Source organism: Sebastes umbrosus, chromosome 5 (assembly GCF_015220745.1).
Source record: "Sebastes umbrosus isolate fSebUmb1 chromosome 5, fSebUmb1.pri, whole genome shotgun sequence".
Classification (NCBI taxonomy): Eukaryota; Metazoa; Chordata; class Actinopteri; order Perciformes; family Sebastidae; genus Sebastes; species Sebastes umbrosus.
In genome coordinates, this window is record NC_051273.1 from 32,246,714 (window position 1) to 32,274,232 (window position 27,519).

General features: G+C 41.6%; 1 protein-coding gene across 6 annotated transcripts in view; it reads left to right on the forward strand.

The window, feature by feature from the left end:
- The first annotated feature begins 2,291 nt into the window (after positions 1 to 2,291).
- The window catches only part of rab6ba (RAB6B, member RAS oncogene family a), a 75,980-nt gene continuing 50,752 nt past the window's right edge, over positions 2,292 to 27,519 (forward strand). For 3 of the 6 annotated variants that reach the window (XM_037770379.1, XM_037770380.1, XM_037770381.1), the window contains exon 1: positions 19,385 to 19,517. In XM_037770379.1, the coding sequence (XP_037626307.1) occupies positions 19,508 to 19,517 (10 nt within the window). In that variant the 5' untranslated portion in view covers positions 19,385 to 19,507. Of the gene's footprint in view, positions 2,604 to 19,384; positions 19,518 to 27,519 lie in introns of those variants that run through there. The other 3 variants (XM_037770376.1, XM_037770377.1, XM_037770378.1) reach the window with 2 other exon arrangements.

The following is a 27,519-nucleotide window of genomic DNA, read 5'->3' on the forward strand; positions in this document are numbered from 1 at the left end:
ACAACAAAGAAGTAGATAAGAAATAAAACAAGAAGAACTAAAATCTTAACTTGAAACTGAACTGAAACTAAAAACTTGGACCTAAATATATATACAATGATATAGTGCTTGGTAATATTCTGTACATGATCCGTGTAAATTTGCTACATAGGCCTACTTTATATTGTATTGGTATGGCAAGGTTGCACCATATTTTTCTCACAAGCCAATTAGAGCAGACTGGGCTTTTTCAGGAGGGGGTCTTTAAGAGACATGCACTAACATGGAGCATTTCAAACACAGGGTGAATACAGGTATATTCAGACGGACTGTACGAGAAAAATAATGTGTTTTTTTTAAACATTAAAGCATGTATACATGTGCTAGCAGAAACCCAAAATAGAAGTATGAACCTGAAAATGAGCATGATATATCCCCTTTAAATATATGTCGGACACTTTCTAAAGTCTGAGAAAATAACCCAGGGTTATTGCAGCTTGGGCTTGGAAACTACAAATCTACAAAATGAATTTTGAGACAAGGAGAGTATTTGAAAGATCCTATCAAGTTGCATTATGGGAACTGTATCCAGTGTTTTATTGGGGTTCAACCATACTGGGGACTAAAAGCAAAGTTCCGTTGCAACATCAGTGCCCAGCAACAAAGCTACGCTTCCGCCATTTTGGACTACCGAACGCCAGTAAAACGTGCACCTAAATAGTGCCGTACAAAAGTAAAACTAAATTATTTCTATTCTATTGTCATATTCTACTGAAATGTCCTTTGTTGAACAATGAAATATTATAAATATAACTAGAAGTGCACTCGGAGAGCGCAGACATCCGCCAAGGCATGTTTCATGTACGTCGCGTCATCAGTTACACTGCGCATGTCTTAAAGCCCAGGCTTGCACAGGCTGAGCGGAGTTATTAAAAAAAAATATCCCGAAGCCGGATCATGATCTGGATCGCGACCAACATCTAATGGATTGTTCATTGTGCCACACCCCACCCCTCCAAATAAATTCATTCAAATCCATCGCGGACTTTTGGAGTTATCCTCCAAACGGACAAACAAACCAACCAACAAACAAACAAACAAACCAACAAACCAAGGCCGGTGAAAACATAACTTCCTTCCTAGGCCTTCGGCCTTGCGGAGCGGTTTCAGTCCAAAATGGCGGCAGCGGCTGTTGTCAAAAAAACACAGGCGTTTCATTTCTTTGCTTCTACAGTATACTCTTTGCTAAAAATCAAGATACCTCTGCCTCTCCGGCTTAATTGATTTTGACCATTCTTTTTCAAATCTGTCTCTCGCAAGTTCACTAACTTTATGGGAGTGCAATATTAAATCACTGGAATATCCCTTTTAAAGGGACTGTTTGTAACTTTTTACAGATATAAATCTATCGGGTCGGTGTCCCATGCGCGCTCGCATATGTGCGTTTGCTTGTGGCTATGCTGTTCAGACTGCTCCTCTGCTTGTCTTCACTCACACAACGCGCACATTCTCGCTCCACCTCACGTTCATGCGCGCAACCTCCACACTGCAGAAGAGTTAGTTTAACTCTGAGAATATCTAGTGAATGTACAGTGGACGTTTGTGCAGAAATAAATGCTGCAGCTCCTCCGGACCAACAGAGATTTTCCGTGTCTTGTGACGGGGCTCCGCAGCGAGAAACGTTATCGTCTCCGACCGGGTGCCGGTATCTACCTGTTCACTCCGGCTGCGGGCGGGACCATAACGTTACTCGCTGCGGAGCCCCGGAGGCTGAAGAAGCGGGGCTGAAGCAGGAAAAGCCAACACTAGGATCAGCATTGATTCATGGAGAGACCTTCGTCTGGTCAGCTAACATTACTGCTAAGCAGGTGAAATATAGAGTGATATTGTGGTTTTAGCTGACGTGTGTCGCCTCACTGTTTTGAGCGATGCTCGTTCATGTCTATTTAGAGCGAGCACAAGCGCGAGCCCAACGCTGACTTTCATTAACTTAACGGCCACAGGTGTCGCTGTTAACAAGCAATTCTGATTCTTACAAACAGTCCCTTTAAGTATAATGTAAAAATATTAACTTGAATGTTTTTTGCCACACATACACCCGTATGTACACAAACGTATACTAATGTCATTATAATTTCAGTGGAACCAAGAGAAGAGGTCCCTCCAGACAGATGAACCTGTGGGCCCTATAGCAGCACAGCTGACATGTCTGTCTGCTGCCTCTCCCTCTCTCCCTGACTCACATGACGTCATTTTATATCACGGCTGTCAGATGAACGGAGAACGAGGAGAGGCCGCGCATGCGCAGAAGCCCCCCGGTGAGGAGAGAGTCATCACGGAGCCGAGCCGGTGCAGCAGCAGAGTGCTCCCATCACCAAGAGACAGAGAGACAGACAGAGAGAGAGAGCGGGGCTGAACGGAAACACAACCGCCTGCTCCACCCAGCATCCTCACCGACCAACACCGACCTCGAGTGGGAACAACACAAGTCCCCTCAGCCTGTCCTCAGCCTGTCCTCCGGTGTCCACAGTGTCTCCTCCTCCTCCTCCTCAACATGTCCGTGGGCAGTGACTTTGGAAACCCTTTAAGAAAATTCAAACTGGTCTTTCTGGGGGAGCAAAGTGGTGAGACGTGTTTTAATCCTCTTCTTAAGAAGTTCATGATGTTTGGTGGTGTGTGGAGTTGAACCCGGTTCACCTGCTGCCCGGCAGCAAGTTCATGTTGATGGAGACACCTACATGCAGCCATAGCTGTAGTCTGGAGGTTATGCGTCTCTGTTTGAGTTGTTGGGTTGAAACTGGAGTATAAAAACATGTCTTCACTGGTGAAATGTGTGTTTGTGAGGGTGTGGAGGAGGAGGGCATGATTTTAATCACATTAGCAGCCTGTAAGGCTTCACACACTGGAGCCTGCAGTCTCTCTAAGTTCAACAGTAACATTACAGCTCTAATAAAGCTTTAATGTGCGCCTCGTTAGGCTTTAAGCTGCCTATTAGTTAGAAACAGCCCGGACTGGCTGTTAGGATTTATACAGGGTGGGTTTCACATGAGTAATGCTGAATATGTGCATGTAGCCTGTGTGTGATGCTGTGGATGATCCAAGTTGATAAATATTCCTGTGCTGAGACTGAGACACACCCAGTGTGTTGTCAGTGGCGATGAGATAACTTGTGTGGCTGCAGTCTGTCCTGGAGTTGTTCCAGTCTAAGCTGTCTGCAGAAGCTGACCAAGTTTGTGTGTTTTTGCATGATGACTTGTTCTATTAATAATTGTCTCTGAGTATTAGATCTCTGCAGACTCATCTTTGATTTGTCTGTGCCTGCATCTCCATCCCCACATTCAAAAGCTTCTCCTTTTTTGTTGAGGTTTTCAATGTGGCAACAACAACATTGTTTTTCCCACAAGATTACACTGAGCTGAGCTGGGCTGAGACATGATTTGAATCTTTAGGTTTACTTTGTCTTTTTGAACAGGGGCACGTCTGTTTACGGTCTAATTCAGAGGTTTGAGCAGCCAAATGAACCACATTAGTCATGCTTCAGTCCTTCTGTGGGTCCTATTGATCATCCAGTATAGTGGGGGGTCATGCATTACATAGTATATATTGTTCCATTTACGACAGCGTAGCATACGTATTATCTAAATAATAGTGGATATATGTTGTCTGATATCTGTACAATGGAGCATTGGCTCTATACCCAACAAGGTGTAACACTGAGAGGCTTTAACTGAACTTAAAGGTCCACTATACGATATCCAGAGCATTAATATGGCAGCAAACAACTATTGTCTATGTAAAGATATAGAGGAGTACTATCTACCTGAGCAGAGAATGAAGTCTCTCTCCCTCTGTGTGTGTTGTAATCCGAGGTTCTCTCTGCTAAATTTACATATCCGGGCCGGCTGCAGGTGCTTTTAGTGCATGTTAGTGCATGTGAGCATGCCCCACTGGCTAGCTGATGGACGCTGCTCTGCACTGCTCTCATACAGCGATTACTGGTGATAACGCCGTCAAAGAACGTATGCTGCCAAGAAGTGAAAGTCAATTGTTCGTTCCATGGCAACATCAGCACCCAGCAGCAAAGCTATGCTTTCGCCATTTTGGACTGAAAACGACTACCTGACGCCAGAAAAACATATGCCTAAAAAGTGCCGTACAAAAGTAAAACAAAATTGTTTCTATTCTATTGTCATATTCTACCAAAATATCCTGTGTGGAACAATAAAATATTAAATATAATAAGCATTTTCAGTCCAAAAATGGCGGCAGTGTCTGTTGTCAAAAAAATACTGGAGTTTCGTCTCTTTTAGGGATGCTAATTTAAAAAAATGTCCTTAACCGATAACCAACCCTCGTTAACAGATTATTAACTGTGAACTGACAAGATTTGTGCCTTACATGCAGCAGTGCGCCAGCTGCAGTGTATGAGCACTACAGACAACTGAGTCCCCAGTTCACCGTCAGGAGAGTTACTGTAGCATCCACGGTGCTGCGTTCACTGTCTCCAGTTCACTCGTCCGGGAGAGTTACTGTAGCAGCCACGGTGCTGCGTTCACTGTCTCCAGTTCATTCGTCCGGGAGAGTTACTGTAGCAGCCACGGTGCTGCGTTCACTGTCTCCAGTTCACTCGTCCGGGAGAGTTACTGTAGCAGCCACGGTGCTGCATGTAGTGTCATGGACATGCAGCCACTTTCCCAGTAACTCTCCACCGCACATTTAGTTTAGTTTAGCAGGTTGTCAGCTGTGTGTCTGCCCGGTGTAACAATAATCTGTCTGCCTGGCGTAACTTTAGCGAGTGTCCGGCAAACAGTGTGTGTGTTTGTGCTACGTTAGCAGCTCTAGCATTACCGGTGGCTTGTGCTCGCCGCCGCCACACACATAAGCTCTGTCAGCGCGGCGTAACTTTAGCGAGTGCCCGACAGACCGTGTGTGTGGCGCAGGTGAATGAGGGGTTGTTGGTGGCGTTATAGCTGTGAACGTAGGTGTAGCAGTGTGTGCGCAGTTTATTTGTCGGTGAATAAATGCTACGAAACTACAACTCCTTCGCTCCACTCAAGTGAGCTCAAGACGGGAGCCAATTTCCTGTATTCTGCAACTCCGGCTCAGACTTTCTTAAGGTGGGCTGTTAAGGTGGACCAGCTTTTCTCCTTAAAGTGACGAGCCGCTCCGCTGAGTTTTGCTCAGCTTTTTAATTCATTATTAATATTTCTTTTAACCGTTTAACCAATAATAGGTTAAACGTTAAAATAATCGGTTAAAATGCTTTAATGTCGGTTAAACGGTTAATTATTAACATCCCTAGTCTCTTTGCTGCTATACTCTTTGATGCCGTCCTGACCGGTGGCACCATTGCAGAAGCGTAGCACCCACCCTCCGGTTCCCCCAAGGTTAACACTGTTAGCTCTGTCAGCAGTGTTGCCTTTGTTTTTACTGACAGCACTGTTAGCACCGTTAGCTACGAGCTGCCGGCTCAGCTGTTGCCATGTTGAGAGCCATGCGGAGGCAATAGAAATGCTCCCAATTTCACATTTAGCAGAATGCATGCGGACAACGGATGAGGCCCTGCAGTGCTTACGGTTAAGACTAGAGCTGAAACAATAATCAATTAATTAAAAATGTCAATTCGTAATCAATCAGAATCAGATTTATTTTGCCAAGTCCATAGGTGCAAGGAATTTGACACCGGTTTTATGCAGCTCTCTCATTGTACTTACACAGACATAGAAATAGCAAGGACAACAAAGCTGGACAAGTAAAGATGTGGATTGTTATGGACTCAAAACACGTGAAAAAATAGGTGTTTATATAATAATTATATAGAAAAGCACCAATGGCCAACAATGAAATAAGAATAAAATAAAATGTCTATATACAAGTCAATTGATCAATGAGGACACTTTCCTCTCTATCTTTTCATGGTATTTTCATCTCTAAATGAAAGTAAATTAGATATATAATAACATACAAATGTAAGCCTGTTGGTTGGCTTTTCTCTTGGGTAGTTTTGGGATATTAAGTGCCAAGCAACAAGCCAAAGGGGATTTGGCTGCACAAACATAATATCAGGGAGTGTACTGTATTCACCAGACCACGAAAATGGCTGAATGCTTTGACATTATAAATAATGACCAAACTGGGGAGATGGAGAGATAAAGACTCATCATTTCTTTTTCATTGAAAGGCAAAGTATTAAAAAAGGATTTATAGGTTTTCAGAATTGAATTGCGCAATTTTTTAAAACTATTTTTGAGTGTGTGTGCTATGTCGAGCTTTATTATTTAATATTCACCTGTCTTTATTGTCATTTAGATGCTGAATGAGCAACGGGTAGTAATGTTAAAGCAGAGGTTTATGGTGCTTTTTAGGTTTGCTGCGGCTCCCTTTCTTTTCCTTCTCTCGTGGAAGTCTTCTACCTGATTGTCAGATTCTGTGTATGTTTTTGAGCAGATTTTCTAAGTAATACAGGACATTTTATAATATCTAGAATAATTACAAATATGTGTGAGACATAAATGAACATATTTGTTGTAACTGACAGTAGGCCTGAATTTTTAATGAGGAACATTTCTCATCAATCAATCTTTTCTCATCATGGCCACTTAGTAGGGCTGTCAATCGATTCAAATATTTAATCACGATTAGTCGCATCACTGTCTATAGTTAATCGCGATTAATCGCAAATTAATTGCAAATTTTTTAATTGTTCAAAATGTACCTCCAAGGGAGATTTGTCAAGTATTTAATACTCTTATTGACATGGGAGTGGGCAAAGATGCTTGCTTTATAAATAAAACAGACAAATATTGTCCAGAAACCCTCACAGGTACTGCATTTAGCGTAAAAAATATGCTCAAATCATAACATGGCAAACTGCAGCCCAACAGGCAACAACAGCTGTCAGTGTGTCAGTGTGCTGACTACCTTTGAAAATGGCGATGCCAGTTTTCCCTCGCCAAAATTTAGTGTAAGTTTGGAGCGTTATTTAGCCTCCTTTGTGACAAGCTAGTATGGTTGGTAACAATGGGTTTAAAACTGAGCCCGCTACAACCTAAAAATCGTGTGTGTCAGCGTGTTGACTTGACTATGACTTGCCCCAAACTGCATGTGATTATCATAAAGTGGGCATGTCTGTAAAGGGGAAACTCGTAGGTACCCATAGAACCCATTTACATTCACATATCTTGAGGTCAGAGGTCAAAGGACCCCTTTGAAAATGGCGATACCAGTTTTTCCTCACCTAAATTTAGTGTAAGTTTGGAGCGTTATTTAGCCTCCTTCACGACAAGCTAGTATGACATGTTTGGTACCGATTGATTCTTTAGGTTTTTCTAGTTTGATATGATGCCAGTATTTTCACTCTAGCTTTAAAACTGAGCCCACGACAACCTAAAACTTGCAAGTTGCGTTAATGCGTTAAAGAAATTAATTAAGTTATTATTGCGTTAACTTTGACAGCCCTACCACTGTAAATAACGTATGTATGTTATTAAATTCCATAATGGTGCAACTTCCTTCAGTCTTTGTTATAGCTCGCACTCATCGCTGATTAAAATCTGTTTTTTCATTAGCAAAAGAAAATTGACGTAGACATCTATTAATGTGTTTCTGTCTGTCTGTCTGCCCTTTTGTGATATATTATGCCACGCACTACAGAATTGCAGAGTGTCTTTGTGTATTGCTCTAATGATCACAGATCACACAATCAGCATTTCCCATAATTACTGCTGACATCACCACTGCATGGTAATTATGGTGACTGCTGTGAAGTTTTATCGGCAAGATTAACCTTTGGCCTAATATAATCAAGGAGGTTTGTAGGGTTTTAGAAAGTACGATGCAGTGGTTGGCCTCATTCTGTAGCTTGTTTGGTAAAATGGCTTGAACTCTGAAGCCACTGGAGACCCTGCAGGTCTGCACTGGTGACGGGTCTCTCCCAGCCAGTCTGGAGGAGTGAAGTCTGTGCCTGTTATCAGTGCGAGGAGGGGACTTTATTTGTCAACCGGCGCTCATCCAGACAGCGGCAGCGCCAGCCTCGTGTTTGATTGGGTTGTCTCCGGTGGAGCTGTGTCTCTCTGACATGTCTGCTATAATTGCAGCTGGTGCCCAGGCGGGCGTGAATCCCGTCAGCTCTGCCACTATCATTTATTAATGTACACGACTGGACTCAAGTATGTCAGGAACGGGGGCATGAGCACAGAGGCTGCGGTGAAGAGACCACTTGTTCTCTCCGGGTTCCTGTGTACAGTCAGTGAAACCTCGTAATGGTGGAAGTCTATAAAGGGAAAGATGGCATGATGTTCTGTTTTTCATAAAAGAATGAGCTAACGTCAGAGAGGTGGGGGCTCCAGAGAAAGTGGGTGGAAGCAGGCAGAATGTTAAATGAGCTGTCAGGAAGTCTCTCCTCCTGCATACTTCTTTGGGTGTTTTCTACACTGCCTGTACAAAGGAGGCTGGCTAAAGATTTCCTTGACAAAGCTGAAGGCTTAAAGCAGGCCAATCAACTGTTTCCAAGTCTGTGTGCCCACGCTCGCGGTGGAAACAGCATTTTGCAAGTTCCAGCCTCAGAGCATTCAACCAGGTCATTATTTGAACACCTCAGATTACTGCGTTTTATTGGGTCATAGATGTTTCTGCCATGGGCACGTTTTTCAAAGGAGCAATACTGCATGGTGCTTTTGTAAAAGCTAATTGTTTGGAGGTAATCCCCCTGCTGCATGCTTCGTTTCACCTCAGACAAACAGATGGGAATACATTTGGTAGATGCATCCGCATGGCTGCCATGAGATTTTGCTCACTGAATCAAAATGCCATCTTCCATCTTTCACTGCACACAGATTGCCATCGCACAAACTAGAGCTGGCTTCAGAAATACTGCTGAATCACCGGACCGATATGCTTCAAAGTGGGGTTTGGTTGGTTGTCTAATGCATCAATCAGCGCGCCTCAAGGGAACAGCTTTCTAAGCAAATGAAACTCTGAGTTTTGGCTTGTGCAGCCGACACATTTCCTCACTGAGGCTGTGAAACCGCAGATGCAGATACTACATATTTACCCACACATGCACACATCAAAAACATGCAGCTCTTTTATACAGAAATTGTACCGTGATTAGCAGAAATCCTGTAGCAAACAGAAGCCACAATTCTGTCTGGATTTGTATACACCACTAATACAGTCTAGTAGGAAGTGCAGTAAAATAATCTTATAGTATATTTGGCTCAGTATAGGCAAGTTTGATTTGAAACTGATTTCTGAAAAACTGCTTCCGGGACTTGATACCAGATAATGTATGTGGGGCTCTGCACCCATTTCCTCCCAGAAACTGAAACAAATATTCAATGATGAAAATATTTTTCTGTTGTGAATCAGAGGAGGATAGAGATGAAATGTGTTGAGAACATTGCTGTGATTTTCATGTAGGTTGCTTTGTTTCATTTATTCTGTCTTTTCTATTCCAGCTCCTTGAAACTCTATGCAACAACTTAGAAAAATGACAAAAGAATAATTCCATTGTAACACGAGCCATTAAGTAGTCATCTATATTTATCCTGATGTGTTATTAAATCTTTTATAAATGTAAAAAAATACCTGCCAGTCTAATAGTAAGAATAATTCAAAATCTGTTGAATTTCACTCCTGCCATGATATCTACACCTCGGCTTATGTAAAACGCCTCCAGCTTGACGATCAAAAGTCATTTCACCATTCAGAAATCTTCTTCATGAAAACCCAAGATTTCACTGCTTTTCTTTACGCAGTGCTCTGTGGGTCTATCATGAATGAAGTGCAAACAAAAGCAGAGAAGATGCCACTCACCTTCACATCTCATACAAAGGTCCTCCAAATGACAGCCTTACCTAGGCCTTTTAACCGACTGTATGAACAGATATGAACTTAAATATTTATATTTGACAGGAGTGTAAGATCAGTCAGTGTCACACAATTGGTTAGTGTATTGGTGGTATTAGTTATCAGAGAAAGATACTGAATGAAACTTACCTAAACCATTGATGGTGCACATGAAATTAAGTTTCCTTCACCAGGCCTACTGAACATTTAGTAGGACAGAACAACTAAGTGGACAATAATAACTTGAGATAACATCATATCAGTGAAGGTAGGCTACATCAGGGGTTCTCAAACTTTTTGGGCCCAGGTACCCCTTAAAGGGGAGAACATTTTCCAAGGACCCCCTCATAATCGTAACACCGATTATGCATATGCTTACTACTATTTGTATTCTTAGAGGGCATTTGGAACTATTTGTATTCTAAAGCTTTTCAACCTAAATACTTTAGACATTTTCGATAGTGATAAACAGAAACAGATTTCATAGATACAGTACCACTTTGTTTTGCCCTGATAATCTGGGTGCTTTGTAATCAGATGTCGCTTTAGTTTGGCTGGCTTCATGACTTCGTTTGCAAGCAACCGGGAATACACATGACGCCCGATATAACTGTAGTCATATTTTCTCAATTTAGCTAGTTTGGGCTCAGCCTCACTTGATGATGTGGACTGACTCAAACATTTCTCCATGCTCGCCAGCTAGCTAGCTGGCTAATAAGCTATGCTTAGCAGCAGCAGGAACGGTTTGTTGCTCCCTGAGTGAAGTGACTGATTCATAGCAGATTAGCTTGATGTGTCAAAGGTCAACGGTCAACTTTATTACTGGTTCTCCTGTGCCTCCCTTCCCTCCAGCGGGCCCAGCAATATGGCCTATAGGCCTCCAGCAGCACGGTGTTGGTGTTGGCTCCCAGCGAGGACCTATTCTGTCTGTCTGTGGCGGGTTTGTCGCTGCCAGAGGGCCCCACTGGAGTCTGAGCTGAAGGAGGTTTTGGTGAACCTGCAAGATTTTGTTTGATTTCGTTCCTTTGTTTGTGTTGTATCTGTAAGGCTACGTGCCACCCCGAAGTAACTTTTGGTGTCATTTATTTTTATATACACGACGTCAAGCATCCCAACGAGAAAAGTTACCCGAGTAAAGCTTTCATCACTGTGAATATATCCTTCCATTGCATACTTTAGTCCTTACTGTCATCTCCTTGAAGCTATATTGCCTGGCGCCCAGAAACTATCTAATACACACTGCGGCACCTGGCTACACGGAACCGGCGTCGCCATGTTTCTTTTTGTCAAGCTGTCCGACCTAGCAACAGTAACTAAGGGGGTCGGGACTTAGGATCGGTCAATTAAGTAGATGCATGTTTTCCCTGCTGCAGTACCACACACAAGCTTGGTGTGTTGCTGTGTGGTGAATGAACCAGGGAAATATGATGCCACACCCAAGACACAGCACATTTCAACAGAATTGCCATGGGGATTTAGAAATTCTATTCTAGAAAACAATAAAACCACAATATCCTGAAAATTGGTCAAAACAAAATCATTCCTTGTTGTGCAAGAGCATGTAATGCTGTCTGTGTAGAGAGCCTGAGGTGTGTGAAGGGTGGAGCAGATGAGTTCAGTTGGCTGCAGGTTAGAACAAAGTGGGGCGGGTCACAGGGCTTGTCTGGTGACCTCTCTTCGCTGAACCTCACCAGCTCTTTTTCAGCAATGAGGAACTGGTTTTTAACTAAAACACTGTTGAAGTGAAATGATGCTACCGATAAATATGTACAGGTTTGAATCTCAATTATACCTTCATAATATCTGTTCTTTTAGGGGTCTGCTTGTCCCGACATCCTTACATTCCACTTCAACTGAATCCTCTGTGGCAAAGCCAACAAGCTGTGGAGAAAATAGTTTCCAGATCTTCAGCTCGAAGGATTTTCCTTGAAAAAGGGATTAAAGATAGTCTGTCGATATTGACTTGAAGCTTGAAGTCTCTGGGAGTCCAGAAGCAGCAGCCCTGCTGCTGTAATATTTGATAATCTAGCTTCATCTAAAGATAACTGGTCATCTCTTTCATTTCACATCCCATTGCATCTTCCCGGCAAGTGTTCTTCTTCTCTGATGGATTGGAGGAAACGACTTCCTGACAGCTTTGATCTGCTATTGATCGGCTCAGCTGCCCGCTAATGGGTATAATTGATCAAAAGACATCAATCCCAGCAACGTGCCAGGCTAGTCCCTCCATCCAAGGCTTTGGGGCAAGAACACATGTCTTAGAGCATGTGTGTTCTTTTCTTAGCTTGGCACGCTGGGCATTTTTATATACTAAACAGTATATAACAACGCTAGAGGCGTGGCACAAGGGATGGCAATGTTGTTCTGTCAGTCGCTCCACCACTTCGGTCCAGACTGAAATATCTCAACAACCATTGGATGAATTGCCATGAGATTTTGTACTGACATGCATGGTCCTCTTAGGCTTAATCCTAATGGCTTTGGTGATCCCCTGACTTTTCCTGTAGTGCCACCATGAAGTTGATGTTTTTGGCTTTTAATGAAACAACCAATGGTCGTCAGTCATGGTCAACACCAGAAGATGGATCCCACAGACTGTGGTTATTCCCTGCAGACATTGTGATTTAGCTGGAAGCACCGCTGTGCCTAAGTACAGCCTCACAGAACAGCTAGCATGGCTGTAGACTATGAATCTTGTTTTTACTTCCAACACAGAATTCCTTCACAAAAATCATATACTTTTGCACTTGAAGCCCCCCTTCAGTGTCTTTTGGCATTACTATGATTTTTCATATTGATTTGAGTCATTTCCTGACAATGTTGATTAGCCACACTGTTTACCATTTTTTTTTGACAAATAACTTAATTTTGTGCTCAGAGTTAAAAAAAGTTGGGAAAAAAACGGAATATGATGTTTGGCTATAGTAGAAGCTGCAGGTCATTCATCATCCTCCAAATGCGCAGGAACACTCATGCTCCCTTGCGTCTGAGCAGCAAACCGATAAATCTGTTCATCAGTAGTTAGTTAGCTAGCTTATTTAGTTAGGTGTAGTTAGCTAGCCCAACTTGTTGTATTAGCTTACTGAGGGTTTTCATTTTATTTTTTTGGTTTCCTCCACCTTCGTTTAGTGTGATGTTTATTTTCACTATGGTATTTGTGAACAGGCAGTGGATTACACGGAATCCCACCGGCAGAATAAGCACAACACACTGACTGTCTCCCCTCACTCGCTCTCTTCTTTACCGTCTCCTGCTGGGGATAAATTAATGGTAAGCAGCTGATGCCTCACGCCGTTGCAGTTTTGGGATGTTTTGGAGGTTTCCCGGCCTCTAACATGTCCGGGTCAAAAGTCCGAAACAGCATTTCAAATGGCGGACCATGGCAACAAGTGTATCCGTACTGCTGTGCGCTGTGGCCGGTGCAACTCCTCGATGCAGCAGAGAAAGAATGTTAATAAAAAAACAGGAAGTAACACTGGTTGGAGGGGGACTTTAACTTGGGACAAGACTAGAACCTTAATCCTCATCTGCTAAGGTGCATGTTTCTACTGCGACACATTTCACAGTGCATATATTGCAGATCCCTGAAGATATGTAGAAAAATCGAGGGGCCTAAAAATAATATTAACTGTAGGTTTTTTTTGTTTTTTTTAATAAATTGTAACATTTTCCGACTTATTAAGTGGTGCTTTCAGTCCTGCAGGAGCTGGTCTGCAGCCAAGGAATACCAAGCAGAGCGACGGTACCTCTACATATGCTGCACAGGCAGCTGAGTGGGCGTGTTCCCAAAGGCCCATGGGAGAGCACAGCCTCACTTATACTCCCTGCCCAGAATAAAACAGGATTGCAAATCTGTCTGCTGCCCATGCAGCGATGTAGAGAAACTGTCTGAATCAGATCCGCCCGCCTGAGTGCCAGTGAAAAGATTTTGGAAGCAATATCTGATGACACAATTTCACAAAGGGCAAGAATAAAATGGTGAGAGTGGGTACCGGTCTTATTACAAATGTAACTTCTTACCCAGCTTTGTTAGAATAAATGTTATAGGAAAACTTGAGGAACAGGAACTTTTAAAGTACCTCACATCATTCAGGCAGAGAGACTATTTGCAGACCATTCTCTCTAAATTGTTTCTTAGAAATAGATTGGGCTCTCGCTTAATGGGAGCTCTTTTAAAGGAGAGAGACAGAGAATACCATTTAAACATAATCCCAGTTGCTCAAACAGAACGGCTCTGTGAATAAAATCCCCGCTGTGCAGGAAGGCTGTCATTTACCCAGCATGGGATGAGACACTTCACTGAGTTCAGCAGGTCTCCATCAGTGTTTACCCTTTCCCCAGCTCCCCAGATGAGCCCTCGTCATGGGGCTGCTTCAGCCCGAATGCAGCCTGCTGTAGCCTTAAAATGCTACAATGTTTAGTAGGGCTGGGACGATACATACCACACTTACACTTCTAGGAGCTCTTACTTTGGAAAACATCTAAATTAATACATTAAAATGTTTGATGTTCAGCATGTATGTAGTCAGAGATGTCCTGAATTCAAATATCAGGCAACAGCCCAAAAATAAAAGAATAAAGACATTTCCCTCACTAATTAGTGGTATTTTATTTATAATTTAAAAGGGACATGTAATGTTTTATACTTCTGGTGAATATAATCCAATTAATCTTATTTCCATATATTGTATGTATTTTGTGTATGCAGTTCCCTTTGTTAACACCTTATTTTGAAAACTGGACGTAGACACACGTGAAGTATTCACATTAACGCTTACTTCTCCAAGTCCGTTGTTAGCTCTGCCGTCGGCTCCGTTGTCTTTATTCATCCAAGGTCAGCTCCATCGGGGCCGTTTGAATGCATTTAACATGAATGTCAGTATATTGGTGCTCTACAGTTGTAGCGTCAGCCGATTTGACTACGTAGATGAGAGTGACGGCTGGCTTGACCGCACGTTACTGCAATACGATAACGTTTCCTGTCCATGACAGTTAGCATGCAGCTTTAGCCGGGATGTCTAGCTCTGCTTTTCCTGTCAATGTGTGAAACCCAAAGTGTTTCCATACTTTACTGGATGTGTAGTGTTTACCACTTTGGATTTAAAATGCGAGGGCGCAGTTCCACGCTGACCTTCCGCTGCTCTCCGCTTTGTCGTTTCGGCTTGTTGGGGTTTGTTTTGGTTGGAGGATACGGAACGGATATGACGTCACGTTACTCAGACTACAACAATAAAAGCATTAACTTCCTTCTACCTCCGCGTAGACTCAAATGAAGCAAATATATCAATTCTGGCATTAAAAAAATCTATTTAAAAATCGCGATATACCGTATAGGTGAATCAATTAATTTCCCCACCCCTAATGTTTAGTAGGTTTTTATTTATTTTGATTAGTTGTGTCATTTTTTTAAATATTAGTCAATGTTTAGAATCTGCACTGTTCAATGCCGTAGATGTGACTGTAAGAATAGATCGTCTCATTGAGATGCCAGTGTGAGCACCATGCAGAAGCTCCTGCAGGGATTTATGGAGTGGAGGGAAGCTGAACATTCATCACTCCAGTTTAACATAGTAGGGAGTGTTTTATCTTACTCAGTGGACAAAGGGATGAATCACTAGCAGACAACTTGCAGAGGAACAGGTGGCAGATGCCGTGGGGCTGCAGCACTGTAGCCTAAGGACCACATATGATGTCAGTGACGGCTATTTTTAAAAGCGGTTTTCTTTTTAATCAGATGTATTTCTGTCTTTCCTCAGCCCTTTATACTGCGTATCCTGTCAGCATGAATATAGATGGATAGGAAGGCATCTCCAGGCCCTGTTTTTCATCTTTTTGTCTATTTTTCTTCCTGGAGCCTGAATGATTCTTTAGGAGCCGATGCCTGTTTAGATTTAGAGTACTTTGTCCCACACAGTCCTGTTGCTGTGGGATAGTTTAGCCTCGGAGCAAAGGCAAGCCTTGATCCCAAACACAATGCTTGTTTTGTTTCTACTGTAGAACAAAGATCTAAAGGTAAACAAGCTAGAAATTCATAGCGTGAGATCAGCCTTGAGTCAGCATTTCTGTGCTGGGCCCATTGTGACTGTTCGATCTGAATATCAAAGCTGTATTTTGTTATAGACTGCTGGTTCCATGCCAATGTGTAAGTATGTTGCAGCTTCTCTGCAAAACTAGATTTAGCTACACATCATTGTTTAAGGTTTGGAGTAGGCAGGTTGGAACAAATATGATTAAAAGTTATTTTTATAAAACTGTCACTATATCCTGAGAGTATTGCATGAAACAGGTAATATGTAAAAAATCATGTGCCTCTGTGTCCTCCGGTGTCTTCTGGTGCTCGTAATGACATCTGCAAGATTTCATAGACTGGAGGAAACAATCAATCAGAGCCGATCTGGAGGCTTGCCGTCTCTGAGCAGCTGTCAATCACTCGCAAACTCTGATCAAGCGGCCAAACTAGGCAGCGCTGATCAAATATGAATCAATATTCTGTTGCTGTTACTGTAATGCGAATAAGAAAATGTGTGACCCGGCTGCCATGTTGAGGTCAGTTGAGGAAATACCAAGAGCCGCCCACCAGCCGGAGCAAACTTTTTAATTTTACAGCCAAACAGTACACTACAAGATGTTTCTGAAAACATTTAATGCAAGAAATAGGCATTACAGTAACAGAATATTGATTCATATTTGATCAGAGCTGCCTAGCGTAAATGTTCGCAACTGTTTGATCGGAGTTTGCGAGCGATTGACAGATGCCTCCGTTGAATGAACAGCCAATAGGAACGCTCTCTCTCTGAAATGACCTGTGATTGTTCAAAGTTTCCCATTGCGGGCTAGATGTTTTAAAGCCTGAAAAGAGAGCCATGAGGAGGTGCAGAAGTCTAGTTTTCTCTCAGAACTCTTGAATTACAATATGCTGAAAGATTATTATGGAATTTTTGCCCAATGATGCCAAAAATATTCTAATCCTACTGCAGCTCAAAGTCCCAGTCGATTAATGTTTACATTTATAATTGAATTGATTTACTTATAAATGAACAATTTTCTTTTTGTGAATTTCTCAGCTGGCTATTATTAGAAGAGTGCACATTATATACACATGTGTAAACAAACCTTTGATAACATTTATTTGCTGTCAGGATTTTTGAATGCCAATTTGAGAGGGATGGTAGCATGTCCAGTTGTTTAGCAGTGGAGGGACCCTTTTGTTAACCTGTTGAGCACGGACTGTGCCTTTTAACGTAATGCACAACTGGTGTTTTATATTAGATCCTCATTTGATGAGGTTGTTTTTTTTAAATTAGAATTGGCTGAGAATAATTCTTCTTGTCTAAGTGGTGCATGCGAACAAAAGCTGACCTTGGCAGGTCAGAATATTTGTTGGCTGTTTGCCAGGGTCAAGATAAGAGGTTTGAAGACTCCAGTGGGATGCCCATGTTGCTGAGTTTCTATAAGCCATGAGAACTTGAAGGCCTAAAGGTTCTGTTGTCTTTCAGCCTCCTCCTAGTAAATGTCTTAAACGTCAGTCAATGGGTCAATGACAATGTTGTTTAGTACTCCTACTAGAACAGGGCTGTCCAAAGTGGGGCCTGCGGGCCAAAGTTGACCCGCCATCAGGTTTGATTTGGCCCGCCAGATGTTAGCAAATTCTTTTATTTATTGAAAGACCCAACCGACTTTATTGTCTTTTGGAGGCCGTACCAGGCTCGGGTTTATGGTTAGAAGATAGTGGCATCATATGAAACCAGAAAACCTAAGGACTCCATTATACCAATCATGTTATGTTAGCTTGTCAGGAAGGAGGCTAACACTCTAAAATTGGGCAACATTTTGGTGGGGAAAAACTGGCATGGCCATTTGTCAAGGTGTCCCTTGACCTCCTTTACAGACATGCCCACTTTATAATAATCCTAAGCAGTTTTGGGGAAAACATGCAGTTCTTTGAATGCAGTATACATGTGGTTTTTTTGCCTATTCTAAAAATGGTGTATTTTAATATTTCTACATACTGGGGTCCCTAAACAGTCTTGGAAATGCATAAATTGCATAAATGAGCCCAATTGTATTCAGCAGATGGGTTTTAAGGGGCTAACTATGTAAAACATATTCAATTAAGGGAACTTGGGATCCTAGTACCATTTTGCACCTTAATAATACAATACAATAGGTGTTTAATTTTGGCCCGTGGCCCACCAGGGAGTTCCAGTTTTGGCCCTCCAAGGGAAAAGTTTGGGCACCCTTGTACTAGAAGATTAAATAGCTTACTGTGCTACACATGGACTCATTCTTACCATTAACTGGCACAGTGTAAATAAGCTCTTTTTACAACTCAATTAAGTAGAATTCTAGTGATGAATTGATTAGATGGCTCAGAGGGTTAAAGAAATCATCATGATCACACCAAAGGATAAAAACTGAATCTAACCTCATTGTTACCACGACTACGCTTTGGTCAATATTAGCCCAACTTATCCCTTTGTTGCCCCTTGTTTGTTTTAACAGCCAGGGAAATTGCCTTATTGACACCTGGTTAATGACATTTTAGTTAATTAACAGTAGACAAAGGGTGTAGAATATTACGATTGGTTTCATTTATCACAGTCCGGTCTACACAGTGTTTGGCACTGAACAAAATACCAATAACTTTAGTAGTGAGATGAGAACTCTGAGTCATTTTCCTCTCAGCTGAAAACTACGCAGGTTTTGTCAGGACATTCAGTCATCAGGTCCGTAGACAATTTACTCCCACTCCCAGACATAGCTACAGGGTACTTTTGTTTTAAATGGTTCTTCATCCTATACTACCTTTAGTTGTGCAATAAGTCTCTTTGGTCTATACTGTATTCTTTGATTTTTTTTTCATGTAGAATATTCTTTTAAACTTCTTAAACTACATCGTTTTATGAAAAATCATAGGGAACTTTCTCGTTCCTCTCACTGTCTTGCTGCATATTGGGCTGTCGGACATTTCAAGCAGCTCTCTATAGAGCGATGCGGGAACGAGTACTAAAACCCGGAAATGAGTTTGCATTTTAGCGCTGGCTAAATGAGACTAATAAAACGATGTCATGCCGACTCGTCCGCCTTTACAGCTTCGTTGTGTATACTTGCGCTCATGTGGCAGTGGTGTAGTTTCTTTATGGCCTAACATTAGCGTTTTACTTGGCGATTGCATGTACACTTCAAAAATCATAAAAGTGGTGTTCATTTGTGAAGATTATCTTACGGAACAAAACGTTTAAATATCATAAACATTTGTTTGCCAAAGAGCTTATTTTCTGCAATAATCCAGAACCCAATGGAACAATCCCATTGGCTTGTTGTTGAGGGAACCAGGGCGATGTTAACTTCCTGGTTGGCCTACAAAAGTACATCATCCCTGCACCACTCTATACTATTGCTGACTGTGTTATTGATGTACAATTAAATTAGTGTTCCATAAATGCAACTTGAAAAAAATTATATTATGTTGCTAGAAAAAAACCAACATGTGTTTCCATGTTAGTCATTTAGAATATACTCCTGTTTGTGTTTAATTAGCAGAATTGACTTAATTGTTTTGTGCACCAAATAGATTTATGCATTATTTAGTGTTACTCCTAAGGGCAATATGGAAAGAGTCTGAGCTGGAAATATGATGTCTGGTCCACACAGAAGACTTATACAAGTTTTCATTTAAATGAATGAAGGTAATTTGGTGTATTTATTGTATCAATGTTTAATTAAGAGGTATTGATGTCTGGTGATGTAGAAGCAACAGCTAGAAATTCTGAAGAGAGAGACCAAAAAACAATGAATATGAATCCGTAGCCCTGTGCAGATTAAGCTGCCCACTCTGAAAGTATATTAGGACTGTAATAAGGGGAGCGGAGGATGTTAGATTAAGGTTTTAGATGGCATTATAATTATTTTTGGCTGGACCGCAGAGGGCCAGCCCTACAACTCAAAAGTCAGTCACCGAGTGACTGACTGAGTGATGAAGTTAGACGATTGGTCGGCCGAGTGTTGGAGTTTCTGTTGCTCTTTCAAAATGAAAAGGCAGGAACAGTCCTTTGTTAACGTTTTCAGGGGGGCGTGACAGCGGCTCCACTCACCTTCGCGAGTGATTGCCTCACTTCCCAGCATTGGACCCTTGATGGGCTGCCACTAGACACAAGGCACTAGGCACCTGATTGGACGAACGCTTTCCCTAGTGGCAAACTTGGATCAATATACGCTCTTTGCTCGTGGGCTGCTGCTCCCAGCTTTCAAACCGGAACCAACATGGCGGCTCGTTTGGAAACTTTCTTCTCTTATATCACGAAAATAGTTCACCGTAATGTATTTCTGAAAACATTTTATGCAAGAAATAAGCCATACAGTTGCTAAATATGTCTTTTTTCTTTGGATCGACAATGTTTAGTTTAAAAGTTTCTTGGGAGCTTCCAAATGCACCACCGCCACGCACCCCTGATTTGCATAAAGTAGCCTAGACCTCAACTTTATACAAATGAGGGGTGGCAAGCGTGACGCCCCGTCGCTTCAGTCACACTGCCACACTACCAGAATGCATTGCACTACTGCTTACATAGACAATGAATGGGAAACGTGGAAAGGATAGAGGCTGTGGACACGTACCATTACTGGATTTAACATTATAGACACGACCACTGACTATTTGTGTAACAATTTAGCCACTAATTCACAGACTGACCATACACGGTCCAGCCGTATACTCGGTTATGACTAAGACTTGTTGAGTAAGTAATAATATTTGGATATTTCTTCTTCTTCTTCTACCTCAGAAATCTCTAGTAGCATTGTGCTGGCTTACAGCCCAGCTACAGTGTTAAATGTTCAGATTGTTGTTGGGCTCTCTAACATCCAATGGCTGGGTTTCCCCAAAGAAAATGTTAGCCAAGTTGGTAGCCACCCAGATCGTGACCTATGTCAGCTTTTGATCAATTTACTTGGTGGCCTAAACAATAATCACACTTATTAGATATTTTGCATTTGCTTTGTGAAATAGCAAACATGAGCATATCTGTGAATATTAGAAGCAGTACAATGGAAATGGAAGCAGTGTCCTCTTTCTCTGAGAGGATGCTGTCTTCATTCCTCAAGCTGCCCTCTGCCTCGCGAGAATGGAATCTAATTTAAACATTAAAACGTCAAGTTGGTCTGTCTCAAGCCCCTGGCCTCAAACAGTAGACATATGACTTCTATCTCCTTACCCAAGGCAATCTCAACCACCAGAGAGAGTCATATATTTCAAAACCGGTGTCACACCTTGGTGGATATGTCATTGTGCTTTTGCTGTGTACTGTATGTATTTGTGTGTGTGTGTGTGTGTGTGTGTGTTGCTATTGCTTTTAGTAACATCAAATGCCTCATTAGACTGCATAATGGCTGAAATGGCTTTCTGAGTGCTTTACAGTATGTGTGCACGGGAGACTCAGCCTTTTGTTGAGTTTGAAAGCATGTTCATCCATTATTCAGAGGTATTGGTAAATGGACGGTCCTGGTAGAGTTCATATTGCAAATTTTCTGCTGGTGAAGTCCATGTGATCTGACAACTTTTGACCGGATGTTGATACTAGACGAAACATGGGGGGATCCCAAAGTTATTTTGATTCATCACCACCTCATATCCTGGAAATGTGTACCTAATTTCATGGCAATCCATCCAACAGTTGTTCCACTAGCATAAAACAGAGTGAAGCTAGTAGGACAGCACACAGTTGAGGAAGAGTGCCTGCTATTTGCCATTTACCAGTTTAATTGTACTGGTCTAACAACATTGGATCTTCACCTGTTTTCTACCTAATGTTGGTGCTTGACTACGGCCTGTGAATGTGAATTCTCCTTGTGAACATGGTAGAGTATCACAGCTTGAAGGGTCTATGTCTCCAGACCTCTTTGAACTTGACGAGACTGATTGGTAAGCTGCGTTATGTTCATATAATAAGAGTTACTATACTAATCTTGTTTTGGTGAATTGTTGAGACCAGTGCCTAGGCTAAAGGCTATAAAGTATTTGGTCAGGAAGGGAGTTTTTTTTTGTGAAGCTATTCACATAACATGTTAGTGACCATTTTCTTGCCTGGTACACTCACACAGGTGTTTTCAATTCTGGCTGATTAGACCTACAGTTGTGGGGTGGGATGAGCTATGCTGGAAGTTACGTGACATTACCAAACTTTCTCTATAAAGTGGTGCAGGGATATATTTTTGTAGGCCAACCCGGAAGTTAGCATCGCCCTGGGTTTCCTCGACAAAGAGACAATGGGAATTTTTCCATTGGGTTGTGGATTATTGCAGAAAATAAGCTCTGTGGCAAACAAATGTTTATGATACTTACAAATTTAGTTCAGCAAGATTATCTCCACAAACAAACACCGCTTTTATGATTTTTGAAGCATGAATGTAATCGCCAGAAGAAGCTAACGTTGGGCTATAAACGAACTACACCACAGTCGCATGAGGATGAGTATACACAACGATGCTGTTAAGGCGGACGAGTCGGCGTGATGACGTTTAGTAGTCTCATTTAGCCACTTGTTAGCATCCGCCTTTTTTAAGACATAAAAGCTTCAAAATTCACAAGTTGGAGATTAACTGATATATCTTATATTGTAGAACAAAACGTTAAAATCTCTTGGGCTTTTGTAAACCACAGACCTTATTTCACACATCTAGCTAAAAACCCATTCAAAATACCCATTGACTTCCAGACGTGGGAACCAGAAGTGCTAAAATGCTAACTCATTGCCGGGTATTAGGACTCATTCCTGCGCTACTCTATTAACAAGAATAATAGAGACCTGCCCTAACATGTGCAGGGAGATGTCAATCAAACACAGTCTGCCCACACCCACACATTCTTCAAGAGAGGTCTAATCAGACAAATTAAACGAAAGCACCTGTGTGTTTTATTAAACTTGACACACATGAAGATATACTGGAAAGGTTTTAATGGTCAAACTCTATATGCTGTAACAGCAACAGATGATTAAAGATTTGACCTTATTAACCAAAAGACTGATGTTAGCTTAAACGTTAAGATATCTTCTCACCGACAAATAAACAGTGTTCATTAAAATGGTCCTTTTTTTAAAACGTCATGCATCACTGACTCATTTACCTAACATGGTAGCATGGTAAAAAAGCAGATCCACTCATGTAAAACCATTCAGGAGAGAGCTTGCCTTAACAAAACCTGGCCTATGTAATTTCATTATTTTAACAACGTCATGAAACAGGGAGGTTACAAGCAAAGAGTGCAGGATGTCATAGTTTACTTCCAGATAGACAACATGAGGGCTGGATAATTCTGCACTCATAAAAACACATAACAGGGAAGCACACAGCTGCAACTTATTCTAGCCAGTTATGTGTTTGCTTCACACATTATTCTGGGTATGTGGTGATGTAGCTGGGTGCCACAGTTTGCCTGAGGCAGCCTCACATCTAATGGTTGAATCCAGAGAGCTCATCATCGCTCAGTTTTGGGGTTTGTTGGTATGAAAAATGCAAGATCTTGATTCTTTCTCTCATTGGAGGTACATCCTGGAACCAAACCATTTTTTAGACATTTTATTGTAGGATTAAACGTCTTCAAATGAGGTGCATGGGTTAAGTAAACTATGACATGATGCTAATTCTATCTGTGGAGCAGCCCTTGAGCAAGGCACCTGACCCTCAAATTTGTAAATTCTAACGCAGTATTGAATGATGTAACTCAGATGCAGGTAGTTAAAGTTTGTGCAACATCCAAATGGCATTGAAACTAGAACGTTTTTTCACTGCTCTAACGTTGGCAGTTCCTTTTGATTTGTTAATGCGTGTGTAATTCGTTAACTTCGACTGAAGGAAATTCATTTGGAGGCCATCTGCTGTTTGGCTTTCTCCTGTTGGGTTCTGAATGCCAGCTGCTGTGACTATGAATAAACAAGTACACAGATGCATGAGTCCATAATATCTCTCCCACTGTTCTGTATCTTGTTCAGGTCTCTGTTCTCTCCCTCCTCAGCTAGGACTATCATAAATAACCACTTATTTGTTTCTGTTCCTTCAGTCATTGATAAATATTAGATATCTGCCTCTCTCCAGCGTGCCCTGCTCTCATCCCGGTGTCGTGCGAAGGCAAGGCATGACACGTTCCGTTTTATTTTTATCCATCGCCTTGCGAGTGGGAGTCGGGCCCATGCAGAAAGCACTGCCATGCTCTGATTGGCTGCCAAGTCCTCAAGGGTATTCCGTGATGCCCGCCGCCAAGTGACCAGCAGTGGTTTTACCTGACTGCTTGGCACACAGCTTCAGGACTGGATGCAAAACTTAGTCTATTATTCAGCTTTATACTGTAGAGCTCAGCAAGAAGTGTAGTTGGAAGTTTATTATACTGTGTGTGTGTGTGTGTGTGTGTGTGTATGTGTGTGTTTGCATTGTCTGGTCCACACATTACTAGCAAGGGTGATATAATTGATGAAAACTATATTTCCAGCATCAGCCATAATAGTTTTTTAAATTATTTTTGCTGTACTTATTTTTTTTAATTGGAAAGAAACTTCCTCTTCTTAAACTTACCTTGTTAAAAGTTCTTCTAATTTAAAGTTTATATTATATATCTTCTGTTTAAAACACATTTGCACACATATACAGTATATATAATATATGGGGTGAAGTAACACAAATTAATTGATAAAAATGGAGTAGATGAAAATCCATGTGAATTGAAAAATGGAGCAGTAACAATGGATGTGAAATGGAAAAATAGAGTGATAAATTACCAAGTGATTTGATTAATTTAGATTTGATTGAAACAGTCGTGATATAGTGAAAAAGGAGTCATGTTTCATAATTTTCCCCGTCTTACATTCATCATTCACAACACAAAATTGCCATTTATCATTTAAGGAAAGGCGTCAAGGAGTTAACCTGACCCGCCAGATGGTTACTCAGAACCATCTGAGTAGCCGTCATTGGAAACTGTTTGGAAAAGGGCAGGCACTTTAAAAAAGTACTTGGCAGGTGATTGGATGAACCAATCCGTCAATCAAACTCTTGCCGAAGCCAGTCATTGCCTTCAGTGTCGTTCTTTGCTCTTCTTTCAATGAAGAAATACTCTCCAGTTCTGATATAACTGATGCTATTGCAGCATCTACGCTAACCTCTTCAGGAGCCGCCATTGTTATTTAGAACGAACAGCGACAGAGGCTAACAATTTAACAAGCTAGCAAGCGGGTAACATAATGCAGGAAATGCAAAGGCATAATGACAGAGGAATAAGATGAGGGTGTTGGGAATATCAACATTTTCCTCAGACACATTATAAAATTACAAAGAAAAACAATATACTGTACGTAAATTACAATATATTAACTTATTATGCACTGACAAATTAACTTCCATGGCCTCCACCATTTCTGACAACGTCAGCACAACTCGTGAACTTGGTGCTTTCAGAAACTTTCCACTTACGAGGTCATGAATACCAAAAGAGGGGGGGGGGGGGGGCGTTCATATGGATTCTTCTCGTGAATACGGTAAACACGACCGCATTTGAAGGCACCATAACTCCCTTCATTTTAACCAGCAGGTACAGTAGTAAGCAAGACAGGAACTTGGCTTGGGTCTTGAGGAGTTGTAGCATCTATTCACCAACAAATAAACTGTAACTTACTGACATTGCACTGCTAGGTTCACAGCAATAACGCTACTGATACTCACTGTCACACACATGCTCTCCCCCCCTTTCTATCTCGGCCGACCGCACACTCGCTAAAGTCAGGCCGCTAGCACAGCTTGCTAACCCTGCTCGCTAACCCCGCCAGCACCGCTTGCTAACACCGCTTGCTAACACCGCTTGCTAACACCGCTTGCTAACGCCACTAGCACTGTTTGGATGTTTAGGAATGAGGTGCGCTTGGGGATGGAAATTTCAAAATAAAGGCACATCTTAAAGATGATGATATGTATCGATGTTTTCACTTTGCATCAATGATATTGGTTCGTTGATCATTGATCAGATCGATGGATTGTTACACCCCTAATACCCAACTGACATTTGTCCTTTACATCACTCAATTTTTGTTACATTACGTCCTCCCAAAATGTCAATCAAAAACTGCTCCATTTTTTATTTCACATCTGTTTTTACCGCTCCATTTCTCAATTCACATGCATTTTCATCACCTCCATTTTTATCTATTAATTTTTGTCATCTATTATTTTGAATATATGTTCTGATAATAATGAAAAAGACTAAGGTCTGGATTTTGTCATTAAAAGTGTGTTTTTTCTATTTCAATCACAACCATTCAATACAATTATCAACAGTTCTTGTGAAATCTCGTAGGTATTTATCAATTTGGTTCTAGCATATTTGTTACACGTTCGTTTTTTTAGTCAGTGATTATTTAGGTGCAGAGGTGGGAGAATCCTTAACTAACTCATTTTATGGTTGCATAGTTCACAAATGGCAGAGCCTAATGTGCGCCCGACTGTGTTGGGCCTTTAACGTGCCATAAAATTGCATTTCGAGCTCTTAAGAGATGCCTTGATGAGGTGTCTGCTGACTGTGCTCAGCAGAGTCCTGCTGGTGAAAGTGCAGGTTGTGCAGCAGCAGGTGCTCAGTCCTCTCCGTTAATTGGCCCTCATGTTGCTAACTCACTCCACAAAGTCTTTGAAGCATCACACCAAGTAGAGACTTCATTAAAACTATGGCTGTAATTGGAAACCCACCATGCAGGAATCCCCTATCTGTGTTACTATTTATTAAGTTGTCTATAAGGCGACTGCATGACTGGTGGCTTACTCAGTGTGGTTGAATAATCAACAGGGATAGTGAGGTGGCGGGTTCTTACTTGTTGAATTCCTGCAGGGTCTAAATGATATGAACTGTTTTCAGTTAACAGTCTAGTTTAAGAACAGTCAGTAAATTTTATTTATATAGTTCAATGAGAAGTAAATGAGGAGGGAAAATAAAGCTCTCTGAGCTAATAAGCTTGCCAACGGTCAGTTAGCAAGTTCGGCTCTCCTCAAAGGTCAGCATTGCAAAGAATGCTTGCTGTTGGTTGATGGCACAGATTTGTGTGTCAAAATTCACCAAAGTTGAACTCTACTTGGAACATGTGCACGTATTCATTTCGCCTCCTCGAGCGAATCCTCTGATCGCGGTTATTCCATTGGAATGAATTGTGAAATGTAGCTGTTTTCAATCCTAGTGGGGCTGTGGAGTTTAGAGGATGAGGGTGGAAGATCTAATGAAAGGTGCCATTTAGTTGCATTGTGGCTGTTTTTGGGGCTTGAGGGACTAAATGTCAGGATATCTCTGCCTCTGCAGTGCATAGACTGTATATAAGAATTGGATGTAGTCACCATGAAATCACCCATTGGTTTGTGGACTGCCGTTTTGAAGCCTCGAGTTTGGCATTTTGGCCGTCGCCATCTTGGTTTTTGGCCATTGACATCTCGGTTTTCGTCCGTCACCATCTTGGTTTTTGGCCGTTGTCATCTTGGTATTTGGCTGTTGCCATCTTGCTCTTTTGCAACTAGAAGTGACACGAGAGGGTGGAGCTAAGTACGATCAAACACTGAATAAGACATTTTCAAGCGATCAGAATGTTACAATTAACTTTCATGAACTGAAAACACACTGTGAAAGGGTTAAAGTTCTAAGACACAGACAAAATAAAATGCGGACAACACTCA